Source organism: Amblyomma mixtum, chromosome 3 (assembly GCF_055824585.1).
Source record: "Amblyomma mixtum isolate Tamu chromosome 3, ASM5582458v1, whole genome shotgun sequence".
NCBI classification, from domain to species: domain Eukaryota; kingdom Metazoa; phylum Arthropoda; class Arachnida; order Ixodida; family Ixodidae; genus Amblyomma; species Amblyomma mixtum.
Window position 1 is genome coordinate 406,193,715 of NC_143014.1, and position 23,834 is coordinate 406,217,548.

General features: G+C 45.2%; 1 protein-coding gene across 3 annotated transcripts in view; it reads right to left on the reverse strand.

The window, feature by feature from the left end:
- Positions 1 to 450: 450 nt before the first annotated feature.
- Positions 451 to 23,834, reverse strand: part of LOC149357496 (uncharacterized) — a 49,258-nt gene continuing 25,874 nt past the window's right edge. For all 3 annotated transcript variants that reach the window (XM_089584763.1, XM_089584761.1, XM_089584762.1), the window contains 6 exons: positions 22,088 to 22,177; positions 15,769 to 15,946; positions 13,033 to 13,227; positions 9,019 to 9,201; positions 4,473 to 4,616; positions 451 to 1,128 (listed from right to left, as the gene is read on the reverse strand). In XM_089584763.1, coding sequence (XP_089440889.1) covers positions 949 to 1,128; positions 4,473 to 4,616; positions 9,019 to 9,201; positions 13,033 to 13,227; positions 15,769 to 15,946; positions 22,088 to 22,177 — 970 coding nt within the window. In that variant the 3' untranslated portion in view covers positions 451 to 948. The remainder of the gene's footprint in view (positions 1,129 to 4,472; positions 4,617 to 9,018; positions 9,202 to 13,032; positions 13,228 to 15,768; positions 15,947 to 22,087; positions 22,178 to 23,834) is intronic.

A 23,834-nucleotide genomic window follows, 5' to 3' on the forward strand; every position in this document is an offset into this window, starting at 1 on the left:
TTTCTCCTGCTCTTTGTTTTTATATCAGTGGCCGCAGTTTTGAGCGTTTTGACAAGCGCAGGTGGACAGTTGTTTTTTTTCCACAAGTTTTGAGGGTTATGTGTTGTTTTATTTCGAATTTCCTCCATTGAACTGGCTAGCAAGCCACAGAAATTTGAGCAGCAATGCGCCCTTCGGGAGGTTTTTGTTTCGTTTTTAACGTTTGTTTGTTAGGCTCTTCTTTGCTTTTTTCTCTTTTTAATGTCATAGTGCGCTTATTTTCACATTTTCCACTGTTGAAGTGATATAAGAACTGAGATTTTTCACCAGTGGCGGCAACGATAGCCGACAATTTTCCGGTATGGACAAGCAAAAAGTACAAATTAACCGAATTGCGGTGTTTGAATTAAGTGGCCTTAAATACATTGAAAACATGGCGAACCAACCAAAAATTTGATTTTTGTTTGAATTAACCGAAAGTACGAATTATCAGTTTGAATTATCGCGAGTCTACTGTATAGGGAACGCTTCAATGCATTTTTTTAGTATCTTCCTAAAGTTTCCTAATTATGTGACAACGGCTGTTTAGAAAGTGATTTGTCCTGTAACCTGTGCCCACAAGTAATGGAACATTGCTGCTAGGTTAACAGTATATTATTTATGTCTGCTGCATCATGAAGGCCATTCCAACGGGTCTTCAGATATTGTCTAGTGCTTGACACAGTGCAAAACGTTCCTTATTTACACATGTAACTCTGCTATATTACAACAGTTTATTTCTGTTCCGTACACCAAGCAACATGCCATCAAATTCTTTCCATTCAGGACCAGACACGAGTTGCAAACATCGAAAGAACCAAACCTTTAAACATGGATGAACTCTACTGCTATGCCTATAAGATGAAACCCTGCAAAAATAATTTGCTACACAGTGTACGTATTAAATATACCAATAAAGCCTTTGTAACACTACTCACGTCGCGTTCGCAGCCTCTCTGGTGCCATTTCTCCAGCACTTCGGAGAGATTCCATAATGCTTGCTTCACAAGCAATCAGCTGCATATGTGCTAATTTTACAATTTTGTCGATCCCTTCTGCTATGGTTGCTGAAGGGTTGACCTTTGTCAGTTTGTGAAAGTCGCTGCAAAACTGAAAAAAAATATAAAAGTGCTTTACAACAAGGCCCCAACACATACAAAGCAGTGATTTTACTTTATAATGGCATCAACTGAATATAAGGCAAGGAACTGACAAATGTGCAGTTCAAACAACCACTCTGACCACACAAAATACTAACACAACCTCATTTCTGGAGGTGCACTTGGGCCTGAAAACTTTGATTCACACACGAAAGAAAACCAAAAGTTATGGTGCTGACAGTTTAATCTTGGCACAAGCACAGCCTTCGTGACACAGCAAATGAGTCTTCTGCCCAAATGCATTTGAGCACTAGTTTTCTCTACATCAATTTTTTGGAAGCAGTAGCTGACCGTTTTTTTGTACTACAAAAAACATGAGTTCGTAGAAGAGATGTCAAATCTCAAGAAATTTTGAAAGCTAGGAAAAAGGCAATTCTTTGTTTTCTTCCCCAGAAGAATGCAACATTTGGAAAAAAAAGCGATAAAGCACATTTTCATTCAACAACTTATCTTGCAAATCAGAAATAAGTAAAGAATTTTGTTGGCACCAGAGCAAAGCTACTGCAAATCCTTTTGAGGAAAACTTAGTGGCAATGCATAGAAACCAGTTGATGCAAAGCGCAGCATCAGTCTACCAAGCATGACATTTCAGTGACTAACGTTCGGCCGCCGATTCCAAGGTCGGCAGTTCGACCCCGGCCACTGTGATTGTATTTCAATGGAAGCGAAGTGTAAAAACGTCCGTCTGCTATGGGATGTGAATGATATTAAAGAATCCCCGATGTCCTAAATTAATTCGGAGCCCTCCAATACCGCGTACTTCAAAGCCCTGACTTGCTTGAGAACATTCAATCTCATAATCAAAAGAGTATACCAGGGCCACTGAAGTCTGCTTTAGTGGAGAAATGCAAAAGCAATGTGCACTACTGCTGTTTCTGTTGGTGCGTTTGTGCAATTTAGTTCGCAGTGGCCACCAAACCGCACACCATTCAGAGCTCCTCCATGGGCCAATCCCCATACTATATGCAGAATTAGACATTCTCTACTGGACGTTCACAGACGCCGGTGAGAGCTCATGCCACTGCCAGTGCAGTGGTGCAGCAGTTAAGCGAAGCTCCAATGCATTGGCAAGTAGCTCTGCCTGCCACAAGCACCCATACGGATCATGCCTCCCATGTTGCCCTCCTACTAGGAGTGCGCACTTTCTGTTCACACACTTGACGCACAGAACACTGCGTCATGAGCCAAGAAATGCTTTCGCATTAAAAATGGCAGTCATTTCCTCGGCTAGGCAAAGTCAAAGCAGCGTGGTAGTTCGAGCTGCTTTTATTGATATGCTTCGTTTTGTTTCACTTGGTTTTGCATCTTAAAACGTTGCCACGCTGAGGAGTGTAGGGTGTGTCTTCCTTCATGGGCTACACCCCCCACCCCAGCCCCAAGCTTACAACCTGATTACCACCTGCGTGGTGGTTCTTGCTTACTATGTTGTTAGTACCTGCCCGGTGATTACTACTTAGTCACCTGAATGTGTGACATCAGCATAAATTACCCATAGTGCGTCCCCCACAGGAGGTAACGCAGTGAGCCCTGGCTTATGAAACACACAACAGCTAAATGCAGGAACTGCTAGTAGAAGTGTAGTAGAAGTGCTAGAAGAAGAGTAGCAGTAACAAAATTATTGCATCACTATGACGTCATCACTAGGGAAAAAAAATGTATGCTCATGAACCTTTTCTTGCATTAAGGTTCGAGAGCATGTAGGTACACAACGCTTTGTATGCATTCCCCCCGTAAAGCAGCTCAGTGTGCACATTACCGAACTGTGACCAGTTTTTTTTTTCACAGCCCGCAATCTTGGAATCAGCAGCCAAGTGTCAAACCCACTGAGCCACTGTGGCAGCACCACAACCAACCGCTGTACTCAACGACATTATACTACAAAACACACTGATCATGTTACTCCACCGCAACCTTCATAGCCCCAAATCCACAGGTGCAGCATATGCACTCAATTACTCATGACTTTTTGTTTCCCTTATGTCTGTTGGCAAGTCTGCCTACTCATTTTTTTTTTACTCTACGTGATTACACGTGGACACACCTGCTCACATCGCAAGTCTGCCACGGCTGCAACTACAGTAGACTCGCGATAATTCAAACTCTGATAATTCGTACTTTCGGTTAATTCAAACAAAAATCAAATTTTTGGTTGGTTCGCCATGTTTTCAATGTATTTAAGGCCACTTAATTCAAACACCGCAATTCGGTTAATTTGTACTTTTTGCTTGTCCATACCGGAAAATTGTCGGCTATCGTTGCCGCCACTGGTGAAAAATCTGTTCTTATATCACTTCAACAGTGGAAAATGTGAAAATAAGCGCACTATGACATTAAAAAGAGAAAAAAGCAAAGAAGAGCCTAACAAACAAACGTTAAAAACGAAACAAAAACCTCCCGAAGGGCGCATTGCTGCTCAAATTTCTGTGGCTTGCTAGCCAGTTCAATGGAGGAAATTCAAAATAAAACAACACATAACCCTAAAAACTTGTGGAAAAAAAACAACTGTCCACCTGCGCTTGTCAAAACGCTCAAAACTGCGGCCACTGACATAAAAACAAAGAGCAGGAGAAAAAAAAAAGGGTGCGAAAGTGACGCGAGTAGCATCGGCCGATTCCGAGTCACGTGACCGCCCGTGCTTTTCTTTCCCTCGTCGGTTGCCCGTGTCGGTAGCACCAAGTCTCCGCGAGGGAAGTATCGGACGATCTCTGTAAAAGAAAAATTGGCAGCCATAGAAGAAGTTGAGGCTGGAGTGAAGAAGACTTCCGTGGCATTGAAATATGGGATCACCAAAAGTACGTTGACAACGATTGTGAAAGCGAAAGACAAGCTGCGAAACAACGCAAGCCGTTTCGCTCCGGACAGAAAAAGGCTTAGTGGCTGAGAAGTGCGCCCGATGATAGTGCAACCAAAAGGACGCATTGAAAAACACAAGCTGCAAAAAGTGCGCTTTCAGAGGCAAGCCGTGCAAGTTTCCCGAACTGGAAGAAGAGTTGCTCTGCTATGTGACGGAAGTGTGGAACAGTGGCTATGCATTGACAGCGGACATGATGCGCAACTTCTTGTGGGATGAGCATGCGCACAGCACCAGCTCGGAGTCTGAAGACTACGCGAGTGATGATTGAATGTATAATAAGTGCTGTTCACTCCCTGAATGGTGTGTTTTTACATACAATTTTTTTTTCGCACATTGTGTGTATGGGCCGCACCCCAAAAATTGGCCCATCTGAAAAAAAGCCTTTATATGGTATATAAAGACATTACCAAAGGCCCCGGCCAAGAGTTTAAGGCACCAACCTGAGTCCACTGCACCTGCTGGCTGTCATCCTCAGGCAGCAGCCGTGCCAAGGCAATGCACGACAGACAGGCCGCATCAGGTGTCAGCCCTTCCACTGCTGCCAGCAGGGTGTCCTCCAGGGCAGTGATGTTCCAGCTCTGGCCCTGGGCAAGGGAGGCAATGTGGCGCCAATGTCAGAGCACAGATCAATGGCTGAACCACTTTGTCCCACAACAGCATAGCTGCTGCTGCTGCAACTAAAGGTGGTGTCAACCTTTTACACACCGGCTGTCAGTAAATATGTCCTAGCTTTCAAAGTGCCAATGTCCATTCACATTTTCCCACTGCAGCTGTGAGACAGATGATGCACAGCAGGCAATGTTGCCTCCAAACACTAGAGAAACAAGCCTCACGAAAGTTTACCTTCCATATTGAAGGCCAGGCCCAGTATGGAGACATGGGAGATCTGGCAGGTGCAGCATGGAGACACAGGAAGGTAAACTTTGTACATTATGTACCAACCCCCTGAAGTGCAGGACCAATTTCAACATGGTCTTTCCAGCCAGCAATCTGCTTCCTGTGAAGTTGTGCATAACAAACCATTGCCTTAAGTCGGGGGCCACTGTCAGTGTCTCCTTGTGTATTAGACCCATGTCAACCTGGCCAAAAGGGGAGAGGCATGAAGCAGCTCAGAGGTACAAGGAAATCAAAAATCACTACGTCACCGGGCCAAGATATACAGGTGTCCACAAATGGTTTTGGAACATGACAAAAAACAAAAAAATGCTCAACTGCTTGGCTCTCTAGGCACGAAGCCTGGAACTAAAGGATGTGCTCTTCACTTTCCTGTGGTAGCTGCAGATTGTAACCCTATATAGTATCAGGCCATCCCTCCAGGCAGTGATTAAATTGAGCTTCTGTTATGGCATCCGTGTTCCAAAAACTTCTTTGGGCACCTGAACTTATAGGTCAGGAAGGCGTTCCCTGCCGGCAACATCAAAGAGCTATTAAGAAAGCATCTGCCAGATCAAGAAGTGGCATACTGTGGCAATCTAATACTTTCACTTGCAATCTAATCTAACGCAGCCAATCCAGAGAAAGCCCTTCCAAAAAGATGATCTGAAAGCACATAATACTTTAAGCTACAATAGTGTTCATCTTTTTTCCTTTTCCTCCTCCAGTTGTGTGTCCGGCAGAGCACACAGTGACATATGGCCCACCATGGCCACATCACTCTGCACACTTGTGTGTAGGAGTGTACAAATATTCGACAATTTTGAAGATTCAATCGAATAGCACAGTATTCGATATTCGCTTCAAACCAAATTTTCAGTATTCGAAGTATTCGTCTCGTGCGAATAGTGTTTCCGGGACGCTTGCCCACTTGCTTTATGCGGTTTTGGTTTTGAGTATTGCCGCATAGATGGCTTTTTTTTTATCATGCTTTCAATGCTCAGGGGTCAGTCAATATGCAAATCACAGCCAGGTCGGACTGCAAACCCAGCTACAAACTAAAGAAAAAAAGAGGTCCACGCGCTATTGCAGAAGATCCTGCGTGGCCGTCTTCGAGCCTCCGCACTAAGTTAGTTGCTGCCATAAGTCACGTCGCTGCCACCATGTCGAGGCAGACACACTGAAGGAAGAACACAGCAGACAATCGTCTAAGCTTCAAACCAAGAAACCACAATTTACTGCCAGCGAAGCCTTTATATATTCTGGCTGGTGGTGCCATTATCGACGAGCTAGGACACCATAGGTATTCGAACGCGGGCATCACTTGGCCACCTTCATCGGATCGCTAATTCAGTCCGATGGAACTCCACAGCATATTTACTGCAGAGGCACGTGGCAAGTCAGTGCACCAAATGTGACTGCCTGGCTCAGTGTTCGACATTTGACCCATTCGACCACTGGTTCAATCGTTGGCACCATGGTCAATGCGTCTATGAAAGGCAATTCAATATGGAGCTACTTCATGAAAGCTGCCCCCGGCAATGAGGCTCGCTGCTTGAAATGCAAGGCCGTTTTGAAGACACCAACAGGGACGACGACAACATTCTAAACGCATTTGAAAAGGCACCCGAATTTCTTTAGGGCCTACTAGGACGACTGTCAAGCATGCAAATGCACTGCCACCTTGACAAAGGCGAGCTGGCCGAGTGTTCAACAACCATCAGTAGCTGAAAAATGAAGGCGGCTGTACCGAAAGCGCAACAGATGACAAAGACGGTCGGCTGATTCACTACACACGGTATGCACCTGCACTCCATCACTGAGGAGCCTGGCTTTCTTGACATGATGAAACTCGCCATGCCCAATTACACAGTGCCGTCACAAACAACTTTCTCGGGGGTCATCATCAAAAAAAGAAGAGGTGCGAACGAAGCTTACAGAGGTCTTTGGAAGCGGAGTGGAGTCCTTCTCGATCACTATGCATAGTTGGACATTGCAAGTGAATGACCGCTATGCAAGTTTCACTTGCCATGTGATGAATAAGGCGTTTGTGCAACATGTACATATACTGGCCTGCACTAAAATGGTGGACGCTTACAGCGCTGAGAGCTTGGCAAAGTTCATCGGAACTGTAATAGAGGAGTATGAACTTTTGTCTGAAGGAATGGTGTCAACCTTTGTAGTCACTGACAACGAGAGAAATTTTGTTTTGGCGGTTGCGCGATAGTCATGGCAGGGTGTGCTGTGCTTTGGCCACACGCTTCAGTTGTGCATCAGTGATGTCCAAAAAAATGTGGCAGGGCTTGCACAGCTTTGTGCAAAAGCAAGGGCAACAGTAGGTCGGTATAAGCGAAGTGCCATGGCTCAAGCACGGCTTAATGAAATTCAGAAAAGCATGCTTTTGGATTGTCTTGAAGTAGTGCAGGACGTGCAGACATGTTGGAACAGCGAACATGCCATGATGGCCAGACTTCGCACCCCTATTACTGTGGAACTCTCAGAATTTGATGAGGTTGGAAATCTCACCACACAAGAGTGGAAGCCACTAACAGCATCAGTAAAGGTCTTGCAACTGCTTGATCAGGCCACAAGTGAACTGTCTGGGGACAGCTACCAAACTAGAGTCTCAAGTTATCCTGCTGCCTGAATGCTCAAGCATCGTTCTTGCACAGCATTTGAATGATTATGATGCAGCATGAATTGCATCCAGCCTACTAAAGAGCACCAAGTCTAGATTTCCGGACAACAAGATGTCTCAGCTTCCAGCATTGGCCATGCTGGCTGACCCTAGGTACAAAGATGCACGCTACACTGTCGAAGCTGAAAAGAAATGGGCGCTTGGTCTCCTTGTGGAGGCAGCAGAAGAGACGGTGCTAGTGCATCAGCATGCTGAACTGCCAGGCAGAGGCTGCGCATCTCCAAGACCTTTGGGTGACTTTGTGTGGTGTGCCTTCAGCAAATTTAGTTCCGATGAGAGCTGCCGACCACGCCATACAGTGAAGAATGAAGTCGCAGAGTACTGGAAAAACCCCCTTCTTCCGCAGTGTGAAGACCCTTTGGCATGGTGGAGGACCAACGGCAGCCACCTGTACCCACCCATAGCACCACTTGCACGCAAATGCCTCTCAAGTCCAGCAACGCAGACTACCAGCGAAAGGCTGTTTTCAGCTGCAGGAAACATCGTGCGCTGTCAGAGAGAGAGCCTGCTCACCCGTCACGTAGACCAGCTTGTGTCCTTGAACAAGAACATTAAGATTGGAGCATGCTGGGCTGTTAATGGCAGCTGTCACCCGGAAGTGCAGAATGTTTTTTTTTTATAATTGTTCTTAGTGCTCTTGCTGCAGTGTAGTGCAGTTACTCCTGTGGTTTCAACTACTGGCTGTACTAATGGCACCGTTCTGTTATACTCTCATTTTTCGTATTTTATCTCTAATTTCTCATTAGAAAGCAGGTGGTATTTTTATGTGTTTAACTTTTGATTAACTAAGCAACTAAAAATTGTTCTTCACTCACTTTAGGTGCTTCCTTAAAATTTTGAAGAGCGGCTTTAAATAAAGCCTCAGTGCAATATGTACTAGCTTTGTGTGTTGGAAAAATAAATGGGTTTAGAAATGCGCGCTGTCATTCAGCCTCTTTTTAGTGCCAGAAGTACTATTCGAACTATTCGCTTCGAAATTATTCAAAGAAAATCCTATTCACTTTGAATTCGCTTCGAACCAAAAAACCACTCTTCGCACACCCCTACTTGTGTGTGTACTTGTGTTATTCCTCACGCTGGCATTTCCACATCAACCCTGTCCTTCCTTCCACCTCTCTTGACTCACATGTTTGTTTTTGCCTGCTCTTTATTTTGCAAGGTTACAATGAAAGGGTGCCAATCACAGATAAAACTAGACAAATCTCAGATAGAAGACTACAAAAGGTGCAGATTTCAATGAAGAACGCGAACACTGCACGCACACAAATTCACACGCCCCTCACTTGACAGCTATACCACCAACAGCAGCCATTTTCTGCCCCATGGCAGCAGGTGGCACAGCTTCTGTGCCCAGCTAACTTGTGCTATTCTTATACGGATGAACAAGTGCAAGGGGCAGCCAGTGATGCCCGCACCTTTCCGAGGTCGAGGAAGCCCTTGCTCTGAAGCACCTGGTCAAACTCCCGAGACATGAGGCCAACGCAGTCCTGCAGCAGGCGGTTGGCCAGAGAGAGTGCCGACTCTGCCCATCGCACCCGGGGCAGGGTCACAGAGAGGCGCTCACAATTCAGAGCCATGTCAATGGCCGTCTCTGCTGTCTGCACATGGAGAAACAACGGCCAGCCCAAGTCATCACAGGGTCCACAACAACAGTAAGTGCACGCCTATTCTGTCCAATGCAGCAAGTAGGCATTTTTTCTCTTATCTAAACAAAAAAAAAATTCAACAACTGGTACAAGAAAGAATGCAACAAGCCAACAAGATAAAGAAAATCTGGCAACAATATGAAGCAACAACTTTGAAAAAGAAAAAAAAAAGTGAAGAATAAACAAGCAATGGCATGAAATTTCATGACAGTCAAAACAGAAGCAAATGCTTTCTGAGAAATTAATTGTTTAAAGGAACTGACTCTGCAGCATGTATTACTAACCACATGGGCTGGCTATGTCAAACAAATACTACCTACAAGTCTTCATGAAGCTGTCAGCTCTCACTTGAAAAGGAGGAGAAAAAAATAAAATTCAAGCTTTCTACTTCACTGTTGGCTTATCAATTAGCAGAAATGAACCAGAGCAAGACTTGAGTTAGTCTGCCAAACTCAGCGTTTAAAAGCAAAGCAGAGGGCTAAAAAGAACGCCCGAATTAAACAATTGATTGGTGGTATTTAGGGTTTAATGTCCCAAAGCTGCACGTGGGCTAGGAGAAAGAGTAATGAAGAGGTCCAGGGGAGTTTTAACCACCTAAAGTTCTTTAACATGCAATGACATTGCACAATACACGGGCGCCTTGCATTCCACCTCCATCGAAAAGCCACCACCGAAGCTGGTGTTGTACCAGCATCCTCAGGCTCAGCAGCCAAGTGCATTAACCATTGAGACAGCATCTGGTCGGTCGACTGCTATCATCAGTATGTACTGGTGACGCACCGCCGGACACGACACCTTCAGCACGTGAATTATGCCTTTGTCAAGTGGCTGGTATTGCTCGTCGCTTTTGGCGGCAGAAGAGCGTGGTGTGCCACATAGTTGTCGAGCACGAGAAGAACCATTCTTTTTTTCGAAATGTCATCATAAAACTCAACAAGCCACTTGCACGCAAGTTGCCTGTCATCCTCATGCCTCCTCTAAACTTATGCCTAGTGACACTATTCAAAAAAAAAAAAGTCATGCACCATTCAGATTTTTCTGCTATGCATGTAGCGTATGAGAATGTAGCTTCCAAAGCACTGCGCCTTGCAAGTTTTCCCAATGACAAATGGCGAGCACCGGTCGCTGCCTTGCATGCTCCTTCACAGAAAGCCGCTAATGCGAAGCTTGCTCCACTTTCCACCGGCGCTAAGTGTCTCCTTTCAAGGCGTGAGATTTTGCCGGCCGCATCCGATAAAATGTTTTGTCGGCATTTCATATGTTCTGTATTTCTCATCTGCTGATGATTTTACTGTTCACGCTTTTTTGTGTTGGCGCATTATTTTCATAGGCAGAGGAGCGCTGCCGGAGCTGATTGCGGAGGTTACGGTGGCAGGGAGAGAGTGACGTAGCGATTAGAATGCTCGTCACTCTCCGCTCCTGCAAGAAGTGCTGTTTTTCGACTGCCGGCAGAGTTTACACCGCCTAATCATTCGCTGTAACCGAGCTGTGCAGTCACAGGTGTTCATTGTATCTGAGATGCAATGCCATTGCTCTAATGCATATTTTGACGGTAGCACTGCCCTTGTTCGTAATAAGCGAGTGTTCGTTACAACTGTGTCCATTACAAGTGTTATAAATGGGCTGGAGTGTATTTAATTATTAACACAATATAAATTGTCTAAAGGATTAAGGGGGGACACTGGTCTTGAAAAAAAAATTTTATTAATGAAGTCACAGTTACGAAATCTTCAGGAATATGTATTTTTGTGTGCTGATTCTAAATGTGTCATTTAATTTCATGTAAAAACATTTCCTTGAGCAATTATGCACTTTTTATGCTAGTATTTTGTGGAGAGTTTTGAAGAAAATTTGCTGCGGGAAACTCGCTGAAATGTCTGCCATTGGGTTCTCTTGACACCAAGGAATACAATAAGGGTGAAATTGTCTTCCTGCCTATCATAGAACTTGAGTTAGAGTTTTGAAGTTGTCGCTTCAGAAATGAGAAGGAAAGTGTGTACAGTAAAAGCTCGTTAATTCGACACTGACGGGACCGCGAAAAATTGTCGAATTATCCGAATGTCGAATTATCGAACGAACAACAAAAAACAATGTTTGCCGCAAGAGGACGTATACCTTTATTTGGCAAGGAAATCTGTAATCACCGTCCGCTTTTTCGAGCGAATTTGAGCGACTACGATAGCTCTAACAGCTGCCAGGTGCCCCGCGGCGCGTGTGGCACACGCGCAGTCAGGGATTTGTTCACAGAAGTCCTCCTGCACCGACAAGGCTTCTGCGGCTTCTTTCACCGTGTACTTTGGCATTTGGGGCAACTGCTCACGATCGGTAAATCGTCGTTGTTGTCAGCGCCTGTGTCAGCTGACAGGACACGAAGGAAGGCGAGGCGCCCAGGCCCTGCGCAGCGCTACCCACCGGAAAGCAGCGCGGGGAGGAGGTGAAGGGAGCGCCGCTCCCCGCTTATCTGTTTTTTCAACCAGCGTCGGGGGGGGGGGGGGGGGGGGGGGGGGGGGGGGGGGGGGACGGTCTTATCTTTCCTCTGATCTTTTAACTCTCCTCTTATCTGCACGGGGACTGTGCACGGGTGTCTTATCTTTTCTCTATCTTTTTCTCTGATCTTTTAACTCTCCTCTATCTCACATGGCAGCGGTGGTGGCTGAGCCAGTAGGCAATCCCTTGCGATTTCCTTTCACCCTTCTCTCAGTCGCAACAAAACAGCAACAACAAGTAGCGCAGTAAACACGCTGACAAAGCGCGCATTTACCAAAAAAGGCGCCGTAAATAACCGCGATAGCGACTGCTGCGACACAACAAAGCACAAAAAAAAAAGACGCCAGCCGCTTCGGCTTCCTCGGATGGATGGACAGATGGATGGATGATATGACCATAGGGATGGCCTATCAGCTGTACAGTAGCGCCGCTCATGGCAGTGTTTTTTTTCTTTTTGCTCTCGGCACACCGGCTTGGCGGGCTGCGGAGTGAAGTCGAATTAACCGACGCACGGCAGAATTTGTTCGAATTAACGAGAGTTTCGCCCCATAGACTCCTATGTATAATTGTAGGGACCTCGCGCGCGCGTCGAATTATCCGATTTGCCGAATTAACGGGGGTCGAATTAACGAGCTTTCACTGTATTCCTGTTTATGAAGTGGCAGCTTCAGTACCCTATTACTCATGTTCTATGAGAGCCAGGATGATAATTTTACCCTTATTGTATTCCTTGGTGTCAAGAGAACCCAATGGCATATATTTCAGCGAATTTCCTGCAGCAAATTTTCTTCAAAACTCTCTGCAAAATACTTGCACAAAAAGTGCATAAGTGCTCAAGGAATTGTTTTACATGAAATTAAATGTCATATCTAGAATCAGTGCACAAAAATACATGTGCCCTGAAAATTTCATAACTATGACTAAATTAATAGAATTTTCTTTTCAAGACCAGTGTCCCCCCTTAATTGCCATCAAGGTGTACTCTTCTGGAATGGAACAAATTAAATCCACAAACATAATCACAAGTGCACAAACAATAACTTAAAAATACCTGAAGCTCTCTTCCATTTAGGTCTAACAATATCAGACAAACTGCTTTCACTGAATGGGAGCTCAACGCTCGAGTCGTCATGCATGTGTTTTATGTTCACGCTGTTCCAGTATCTTGCACTTGGTATCCAGACAAGCTGCATTCTACAGTGGACTCCTGAAGGAAAGGAAGAATCTGCTCTGCCAAAGCAGAAACACCCAAATCTGCCGCTACCGTGCACTGGGGCCCAAGCAGCAGCAACCCACCAGTGCCTGGAGGGTGGCTGCGTAGCACTGCTGCTGCCAGTGCTCGGGAACGGTGGCAAAGGCCCGGTGAGGCCACACCCGAACGTAGTGGCGTCCCGCCCACTGAACCGCCCGGGCTTGCAGCTCCCGCAGCCCACTGCAGCAAGGTGCCATCTGCAGGCACTCGGCCACACCAGCTATGCACTGGCTGCATGGCTGCCACAGGGAGAGCAAGGGACACAGGCACGGGAGTTAATTGAGGCTCTCAACGAGAGAGATAGAGAGAGAAAAACAAAACAGCACACAGTCTGACTGTCATTACTAGAGACTGCACCTTTAGGCACTAAATTTCAGGGTGGCAGAAGCAAGCGCGTGAATCCACGTTTTAGACACCAAATGGGTAAAAAATGCAGAAACTGAAAATTCCGCTGAAAATGCAACAGATTTTGAGAAAAGCGAGCATAAACTACCTCTGTGCCAAGAAAACTGACGATGCGCCTTTTTTGATGTGAAAAAAAAAAAAAGTGAGCTGCTGGAGGCAACCATTCATGTGCTGTCCATCAGCATGATTGGGACATGAGGAATTGCAGCAAAGCCTGTGCATAGATTTCAGCTAGCCCACTGCTTGCATTACAATACTATCTTGAAAGTTGAAAGGAGCATGAGCAAAGAGACAACGTTTAATAACCACACTTTCTGGCTCACAATGTGACATGCAGTCAAAAAGGCATGAAAACACAAAATAAAACACATTCAGGGCTGAGCATTATGAAGTGTTTCGGGTGCACGGGCCCCGTCAGGCAGAGCACATCTGCCTTTTGCCCTCGTATCCTAGACCTTGTTGCCTGAATAGAAGCATATCTATCTAAAAAAATATTAACCGAAGGCACTAACATCAGCAACAAGTGCACTCCATGAGAAACAGATTTAATTGGATGCTCAGACAGCAGCATCACAAAAAACTGGCAGTACCCACGAAGAACGTGTAACGGCGAGCTAAAATGCCCTCTATGTGGTGTGACAGCAAACTTTCAGGTTCCAATTTTAAGGACAGAACTCACAGTGGGAAAAAAAACAAGAAACTCGAAATTATCCAACTAGAAAAAATGTTCCACAAACACAGCTGCAATCAAACAAGAATTGAAAACCAGTTGATTCCTATCATATTTGTAAAACTTCCGATTTCGTGCGTTTCGGAAGCCTCAGCCTTTAAATTTTTTTTCCATACTGAAAGTAAGTAATAAAAGTGTACAAATATTTCCAACCTAAACAAAATGCTAAATTCATATTTTGCAAGCATTCAGCACTGTATCCAAGGAACAAACAAGTTATGAATGCCATAAAATTTTTACCATTAGCTGGCTAATTGAGAGAAAAAAGGATTAAAGACCACTTCTCCCCTAAACTTCCAACTGATGAGTTGTTCAGCGACAGTAATGACAATATGCAAGCAAAGATCATGCAAGCGTGCCCTATGGACTTCAACAGATATGTTTTGTCGAGAGCTACACTGTGGTATGGCAGAAGACAGATGTGCCGACAAATTAGCCCAGGTGATCACCGAAATAGACATGGGCTGCGCTTGAGAAGTGTCAGCCAGACAGCACAGAAAATCCCGCTTCACATACCGTCAGACAGCACTCTTACCCCCAGTAAGAATGTCATAGGACGGTACGGTCAGATTGGAACGCGAACACTCATATGCCGCACTTTTCTAGTTTGCAGCGAGATGTTGCTTTATACAACCAGTTTTAATATGTACTTCGGTAGATCCTATACCCAGAAACGTGAATAAGGCAAGTTGTACGCTGCAGCTTAAAGTACTCAATATATCCTTTTGTTTCGTTCAAAGGCGCTGTTCATGTTTCATTCTGGCCAGACTGTACATGCTCCATAAACACTGCTCTCTCCTTGGCACCCCCCCATCAAACCCCATCAACCCCCCCCCCCCCCACCAAAAAAAAAAAACCTTTCATTATGCATGCAGAAAGTACCCGAGACTCTGCATCTGCACAAATAAAGTTGTATGTGGCAGCCATGAAAAAAGTTGGGCCACATTTTGGCCACAAACAGTGCACAATCACTATGTCAAAACACATGGGCATGCACACTTATGTGGTTTCTATGGTCTATACCATTGAGCAAGTGGTACGATTTATGTTTCAGAAACAAATCGTACAAGCTGCCACACTAAACATCATGCCTAATACATGCTAGCAACTGCTTAAGATTTCACTGCCACAACACAGGCTTGAGTAATGGCGCATTAAGTGTGTGCCCGCTACATTATGTCAAATTATGCGTCGGTGCAGTGTGAAATGCTGTTATTTATACCATGCAATCAGTACACAGCTAGAGTGATCCGCAAGTGCACAGATAACTTGAGTTACAAATTATTACAGGTGGCAGTGAAGACTGGTATGTAAGCTACAAAAACTCATGACTGCTTATCTGCGACAGCAAACTGGTGACAGTCAGACCTAGCTTTTTAATCTTGTCCTGCCTCGCTCCTTGCACAAAGCTCACAAGAAACTATCTAAAGACAGTACAGGATGGCGTCAGTCCTGTCTTTTGTGTGCCTTCCGTGTCCTCATTTCTTGCACCATTACCAGTTTTTTCTTTCGAACTATCTCCGTAGACAGAATATTATTACAAGGAAAATAAGCATTTCATTTGATTTGAACTACTCCCACAGCTATCTGCAACAAGGGAGCGGAAAACACAGGCTGGGCAGCCAGGTCCCATGCACGCACACACCTTGTGGAAGAAGTGGCAGTAGTAAGTGCGCACATGGGAGAGCACCACTCGGCGCAAGCTGTCCACCCCGAGCACTTCAGCCAGGAGGGCCAGCTCCGAGACATGCACCTCCCGGGGAGGGCTGGCCGTGCCTCCGTACAGGTGGTGCAGAGCAAAGACCACTGCACCATGCGTGAACCTGCAGCACACAGAGAGCATTAACACTCAGCCAAGGGCTGTCCACCCATGAAGTGCTGTATTCCCCAAGTTAGAGCACACTGTTTAGAGTTGTTCTCATCACAAGAATAAGCACCATCATCACCACCCCCACAGTCCAAGTATGGTGGCCAGATGAGTAGGAGTGCCAACTGGCAAAGCAGAAAGTGCAACTCCCCATGTCTCCACTTCGTGACGGCAAAAATGGCACTGCTTCTCTCAGTACATTAAAGCCCCAGTGCTCATGTAAGGGTCATCTGCTACTTGTCACGATTACATCTGACCTTTTGCTAACCTTGATCTTGGCTCACAATGTTACTTATTGTGTTTACTATTACTAGACACGATGGCTAAAATATATACGGACTGTCTGGCAATAAAACAGTAAAGGTACAAGTTGCATTATTTTTGTCTGTTTCAGACAGTTCTCGCACAGCGCTATTTGCAACAAGCCCCGGGCTTTATACTAAAAATGAAGACCAGAATCTGTAAGGCCAGCCTGAAATTGGCAAGAAAGATACCCAAATTTCTATTGCTTTGGTGCCACTGCATTAAGAATTGTTTAGGAGATGCAAATTTGCTCTCCATTGGCTGAGAAGGTACTGCACTCCGTGTGAATGCCACTTCGAGGAACAGCTCATCAAATGGTACAACACATTTGTCATTGAGGGTAATGCTTTTCACATGTCGAAACTATTTTTAAGTAGTTGGCTATGTAGAGCAACCAATATGGGCCGAGTGCTAGTGTTTAATTTTTTTTTGGTGGCAGCCAAAGCTCATTCCCCTGTGGACATGGGCACTGCCAGCCTGTGTGAACATGGGATACCTCCTACTCCCACCCGATTCTTTGGACAGCTTGGAGATACATTGCTCTAAGACCCCACCACTTGCTTGTTTACTATGGGGAGGCATAGGTAAGACAACTAACTTTCTGTGAAGAAAACTTAAATTCCCAGAACTGGTGATGATGAATGATAAATCATTTGCTGAAAACCAAAAAGGCTAGGGCTACGGGAAGACTGATCGAGAACAAAGAATCTGCAGTAGTCCGTGACAGATCAAATAACGGTTCAGAATGCACATCACGTTATATTCGGATCCAAGAGATGAGTATGGTGCAAATTTTTTTAATGCAATAGCATTTAGGCTACCGTCGTGCAGTTTCTAGTTTCTCCATATCAAAATTCCCTGATTGGTCAACTGGGGTCAAGTGCATCAGCTTCATATGGGCACAGCAGAGGAAGTGAACAGTCTTTTCACTCGCGGCGCCACCGCCATGCCGTGGAAAAAATGCTTGCACTCCCCCTGCCAGTTGGCACAGGCACTCAACCTGTACACCATAGTCCAAGTGAAATCGACTTCTGGACACAGCCCTCTTCAGTTGACCTCCAAAAACTCCTGTCTTGTCCGAGCACCAGCCACACTACCTAAGTAAATTTCCTAACCTCACCGCTCTACCCAATTTTCTGAGCCAGTTTTCTACCTGTCGTGTGGAATACATGCCCTGACATGTAATGACATTACAAGAAGTTCATTTTGTCATCATAATTTCAGCTAAACCATTTTCAACTTGCATTTCTTCTCTGCAAAAATAATTTCCTGCCCCTTGCTGTATAACATTTTCTTTTCCATTGTTTGCTGGACTGTTTTCAGCTTCAAGCATTTTTGTCAGTCTCCACAACTGACCCTTACAGGTGAGTAATCATGAGATGCAACAGTTATATACCGTATTTGCTCACATGATGGGTAATGTTGGTTCGGGGAAGAAAACTTTGGGAACAACCCAAAAATTAAGAAAAATTTGGAGGATGCTTAAGCTACACCTTCAAGAGTGGAACGCGACAACGTCTTGCAGCGCTGCCAGGGAGTCCACGGAATGCTGTCGCCCGTTAGACAAATCGAAAACTGATTTTTTGAGGAAAGGAAATGACGCAATAACAGACTCACTTATCATGGTGGACACCTGAACTGTGCATGATACGCAGTCCCCAATTAAAGGTCACCGGTTCCCCCAATTATAGGTCGACGGTTCGAATCCCTGCCGCAAGCTAGGCTCTAACTTAACTAGTATGCTTATGTGGCATGAAACACTGAATCGTATTACACCATCTGGAACATTCTGTGGCAAACGGTTGGCATGATACGATTTTTTCCGAAGCGCGGTGCTGACACTACTATGACACCGAAGGCTTTTCGACCAAACGAGCTGTATACGCTGTCGCGTAAAATTGTAAATGCTGCAGAGGTTGAAAAACACAGGCTCCAATCCATCAGCATGTGGTTAAGGTGACTGGTACAGCACATCACATAGAATAGCAGCGGTGCTGTGAGAAACTCGTCGCTAGAGACAGCACCTCTGAGTGCCAAGTGCGATGATTCTTAGTGCTGAGGAGCGCACAAAAGAAGATGCAAGGAATAAGTGACTTCATTTCATTTACTCGCATAATGCACTCGCACTCGCTTAATGATCGCACCCTCGAATTTTGTTGGCTGCTAAACAGAGACTGTTGCAAGGGTTGTGCTGTCACTGGTTCTCAAACCAACACTGCACAGTCAAAGGCTTGTTACATGCTATTGCATGTCCTCAGGTATGTGAAGGGCAGAACTTCTTTTTCATGATTCCGGCGCCAAACATTATAATGAGTCAGTGCAATAATCCTATGCCTGATAGTAACACCAGCAACGTACTCTTCCTCCTTTCATCATCTTCTCTTACACTTAAAAGTTCAGAAAACATTCGAATATCAAACTTCATGTCAATTTTCCACTCTTTAAAACCTAGCCCAACTCGCTTGAAACATTTCAACATTATGATTTGCAAGAATGTGAAACTACTGTGTCATAATATGTACACAACAACACCTGTTTGTGCTATTCTCAACTCTGGTGAGATGTACCCTGCCATGCCTGACGCATTACATATGACATAGAAAGAAAATGAATGGTATTCTGCTGCCTATCGCACATATCTCATAGCCTTGGCATTCAATGGCTTGGATTCAGGCCCCTTGGTAGTTAAAGTACCACAGAAACCTAATATTAATTACATTTCTTCTTTCAAGTGATGCGTTAAACACTAGAATACATTGTTCCCCACGTGGTATTTGCCTACGACAACTAAAAAATTTATAATTGAATTTCTTCTCTTATGCTGTTTCGGTTTCATCAACCGAACAAAGGCAGTGACATGGTTGCAGTTTAGGTCATGCGAGTCACTACGTAGTTTTAATTCACTACAACCCTTAAGCCAGCCTGCTTCAAGATTTGGAACGACAAAAACAACACATTGGCAACTACACAGCCGCTTTTCCATGGCTCACGTGTCCTAAACACCAACTATACGTCACTGCCATTGTTCGGCTGATGAAACCGAAAGCATCAAGAAGAAATTAAAATATAAATTATATAGCGGTTGTAGGCAATTACCACAGGATGATATATGTGTACTAACGTCTAACACATCATTTGAACGAAAACACACAAGCAAAAATATGGTGTCTATACTCCTTTAAATACCACAAGAGCAGTCTACACAATAAGCTAGTGCAGCATGTCAACTACGCATATTTGGTTCATATGTGCAATTTATCATCCCAAAGTGGCATACAGGCCCCGAGAGATGTCATAATGAAGGGTCATGGATTTCCTTCAACCACCAAGGGGCTTTTAAAGTGATTGCACAGAACACAGGAATTTTTCAATTTTGCTCCCATCAAAATGTGGCCAGAATTTATCTTACAACCTCATGTTTGCTCAGTAGCAGAATGCCTTAACCACTGCGCCACCACAGCGCATCACCTTATGTGGAAATGCTAATGGTCAACGAAACTGAACAGATCAAATGGACACTCGACAAAAATTTGACTACCAGAAGTTGTTAGACATGTGCCAGAGCTTCAGCAACAAGATAACAGGCCAATTTTACAAAGCCTACTGTGCATGCACGTGTTTAGTGGAAGCAGTCAAGTGCCATCTTGGTAGTAGTCCTTCGTGGCGGCGTCTGCATGACAGCACACCTTATTTGGTGCCTTGACTGGCATTAGACCCAGTCACAGCAGCTTTTCGCCATGCATTTATTTTGGTCGGTTAAAGGAAACAGAGGCGCCATGACAGAGTTTTCAGGGGCGCAGTCCTAATCGCAGCTGATGCAGTGCTGAGAGGGTGTGTAGTTGCTGCATACAGTGGGGTGAAAGCAACAGCGATGCTGCGCTTGTTACTCGAACCTTCATGCTTAAAACGTTGCAGGCGATGATGAAAACATGCTTGACAGTCACTTTTGCTCATTTTGCCAGCAGAACATTTCTATGCATAGCGATGCACGTGTTTGAGCGCCTTCATACAGTGCTTACACTTCCTGCCATCTCCTTTTGCCGTGTTAATTTTCGCACATCCATCTAGGCATCCACTAGCCATGCCATAGAATGTTTGTTGTCTATTTCTTTTTCATGCTTCTACCCTAAAAATGACCATCATCATCATCATTATCAGCCTGACTACGCCCACTGCAGGACAAAGGCCCCTCCCATGTCTCTCCAATTAACCCTGTCCTTCACCAGTTGTGGCCACCGTATTCCCGCAAATTTCTTAATCTCATCTACCCACCTAACTTTCTGCCACCCCCTGCTACGCTTGCCTTCTCTTGGAATCCACACCGTTACTCTTAAGGACCAGCGGTTATCTTGCCTTCGCATTACATGCCCTGCCCAAGCCCACTTCTTCCTCTTGATTTCAACTAGGATGTCATTAACCCGCGTTTGTTTCCTCACCCACTCCGCCCGCCTCCGATCTCTCAACGTTACACCTATCATTTTTCTTTCCATAGCTCGCTGCGTTGTCCTTACCTTAAGCTGAACCCTCTTTGTTAGCTTCCACGTTTCTGCCCCATAGGTGAGTACCGGTAAGATACAGGTGTTGTATACTTTTCTCTTGAGGGATATTGGTCAACTGTCCATCATGATTTGAGAAAACCTGCCATATGTGCACCACCTCATTCTTATTCTTCTAGTTATTTCCTTCTCATGATCCGGATCAGCTGTCACTACCTGCCCGAAATAAACATATTCTCTTACTACTTCCAGCACCTCGCCACCAATTGCAAACTGCTGTTCTCTTGCTAGACTGCTGAATATTACTTGCTATGCATGCATATGCATGCTAATTTTTAGCCCCGCAGTTCTGCTCTATTCTGATATTTTCTAATTCCCTCAGGACCGAACACGCTAATTCACGGGTAAACACTAGATGGCCGTTTTTTATTTTTTAAAATACTGATTAAGCCAAGAGTGATGCTTCAGCATAAATGAAATGTTGCTAAGGTGTAATGGTCAAAGACCATTCTACAACAAAAAATAAGGAATTATTTTACATTTCCAGTTTCATAGCCATGCTTTCTAATTCAACAAAATAGAGAAAGCACCATCGCTACTAGGGCAACTTGAGGGATTGGGAGAGAATACATGCATCAAGAACACACGCACTGTGGACTCCTCAATATAAGAACAAAACTTCACACAGTTCTTCACCCGCAACCTTACACTGGGCAGAAATTGCTGTAAAGATGGCTCGACGAAGCAGCTCAAAGGCGAATCTAACCACCTCCTTTTGTTGGCAGTTTAAGAGCCTCCCTCAAAGCTGAATGGCACATAGAAGGCTTTTCGGAGCTTCAGACCTTAAAAATTCACCATTTGCCAACGTACACTGATTACAAGGACATGACGGCTAAATATGCTGAATAAGGCTTCTTCAGCTGCCTCTCGTGACCAGCCCCTGCACTCTCTATTGGGGACCTTTTCATCTTTCCAAGATACAAAAAATCCAGCGCCCTCTGCTTTGCGCAGCTGTCGGAACACCTGGCACACCTCAGGTGAACCCACCTGTCCCAAAAATTCAGCATTCAGGCAGATAAACATCGCCTGGAGATGCAAACATGACTGCTTCTCGCACGTACGCCACACACCACGGCGACGCGGCCACTGGCTGGAGTACCAAATCTCTCAGAGTGCACAGTAGCAGCCAGCCTATCAGAGATGATAGGCTCACTTGTTGAAAGCCCAAGTTTCTCAAGTAAGAGAAACTTGCGCTAAAAGCTGCGTGAAAAAAGGATAAGAACACAAGCCTTTCTCACCCATCCATGCTGATGACCTCGGTCTCCTCGGCAGCAAAATCTTCCCTCAGAATGAGCAAGAAATAGTCAGACCGCAAGGCCAAAATGAACCTGCAAGGAAAAAAAACAATGCAATAGACTAATTAAACTGGTGGGCTTAATGAAGCCACATCAGCTTCACCTCTCTATTGCCAGAGGCACCTGCTACAGGAAAATGCCAGCACTATAAATCTATCTGTAGTGTATGCCTTCAAAGGCCACCCAATTGCTAGGACTCCATCTAATGGCTCAGGGCAGTGCAAAATGTACCAGCAAAATACTACATGAAAAGATCAATTTCCGTGGGCCACTTCAACATCCGCCGGATGAGTCTCCCCTGGTACACAGACTTGACACTCTTAATAACCCTTTGGTCGAGAGGCTGGATAACGGATGTGCATTTGGGGGGGAAAAAAAATCAAGTGGACAGTCATCAGAAGTCTTCGATGTGGTGGGCACTGCAGTTATCCAAAAAAAGGCAGATGGATCTGCCCTGCTTTGGCATATCTGCATCAAAGGCTTCCAGCCAGCTGGAGAATACTGTGCGTGTCATCCAAGCTTTCTGATTAGCAGTGTACTCAACCAGAAGCCTTCGGTTACATTTAAAGCACTGTGGCGTCGTGCTCTGGCTGATCACGAGGAGAAGACGCTTGTCGGATCCGTCCATGTTTGAATGCAAAAGAATGGTCACCCGCTTTTTGCTCAGCTTACCGCCATGACATTTTTGTCCCCTCAGGTCAAGCGTTTTTGATGGCAACATTTTGTAGAAAAAGCCAGTTTCATCCACATTATAAATTTCGGAGGACTTGCATTTGTCCATTATGCTTTCGCAACTTTCTTGCATTCAGGGTGATGCTGCTTCACCGTGACGCTCACAGGCTCCCCCGACAACACCTTGGTGAACGATGCAGTGCCATGCTTTGAATTGGCTTAGCCATCCAGCGCTCGCTTTAAAGTTGTTGTGCCCCAGAATGCACGCGATGTGAACAGCCTTCTGCTGCAGATGGCTTCCATACAAAGGCAGCGTGTTCTCTTTCGTGTCGAGGAACCACTGGAATACGGCCTTATCGACGTCTTCGCAGACCGGCGTTGCCACAGTCTTGTGCTGCACGCACACGCCGGCCTAAGTGCCTCTATGATGCTGCTTTTGGATTTCAGAATAGTAAAAAGTGAGCTGCACTGGATACTGAACTCCTCTGCAATATCAGACTTCTTTCTCCCTTTTGCAGCTTCGGTGATGACTGCAGACTTTTCCTGCAGCACCAAGAACTTGTGCTTTTTAACAGGAGGCAGAATCTTTCTGACACGCCGAACAAAACATTGGACGAAAGCAAGACACAGGCGATTTCAGCGTTTCAGCGTACACGCGGCACACGGCAAGATAGCGTGGTAGTGGCCAGTGTCAACGGCCAGCAAGGAGGAAAAAAAACTGCCAGATGACCAGCGGTGTCGTCACATGAAGCGTCACGTGCCTGCATAGTTGCCATCAGACAGCCTAGCAAAAAGCTGCTTTAAGCTAAAAAAAAATAAGTAACCTAGTGTAAACAGCAATGACCGCGCTGATGCTTGCTGGCAGAAACGTATGTGCCTGACTTGTCGGATGAGTGTGCTGCTGCAGTTTTGGTACTTCTCCGTTCCCAACTGGCTGATGAGCCGAAAAAAATGTTGCAGATCACTACCTCAAACTTTTGTTATTGCGGGACTGCTTTTTAAAAACCCTTTGCTGCTG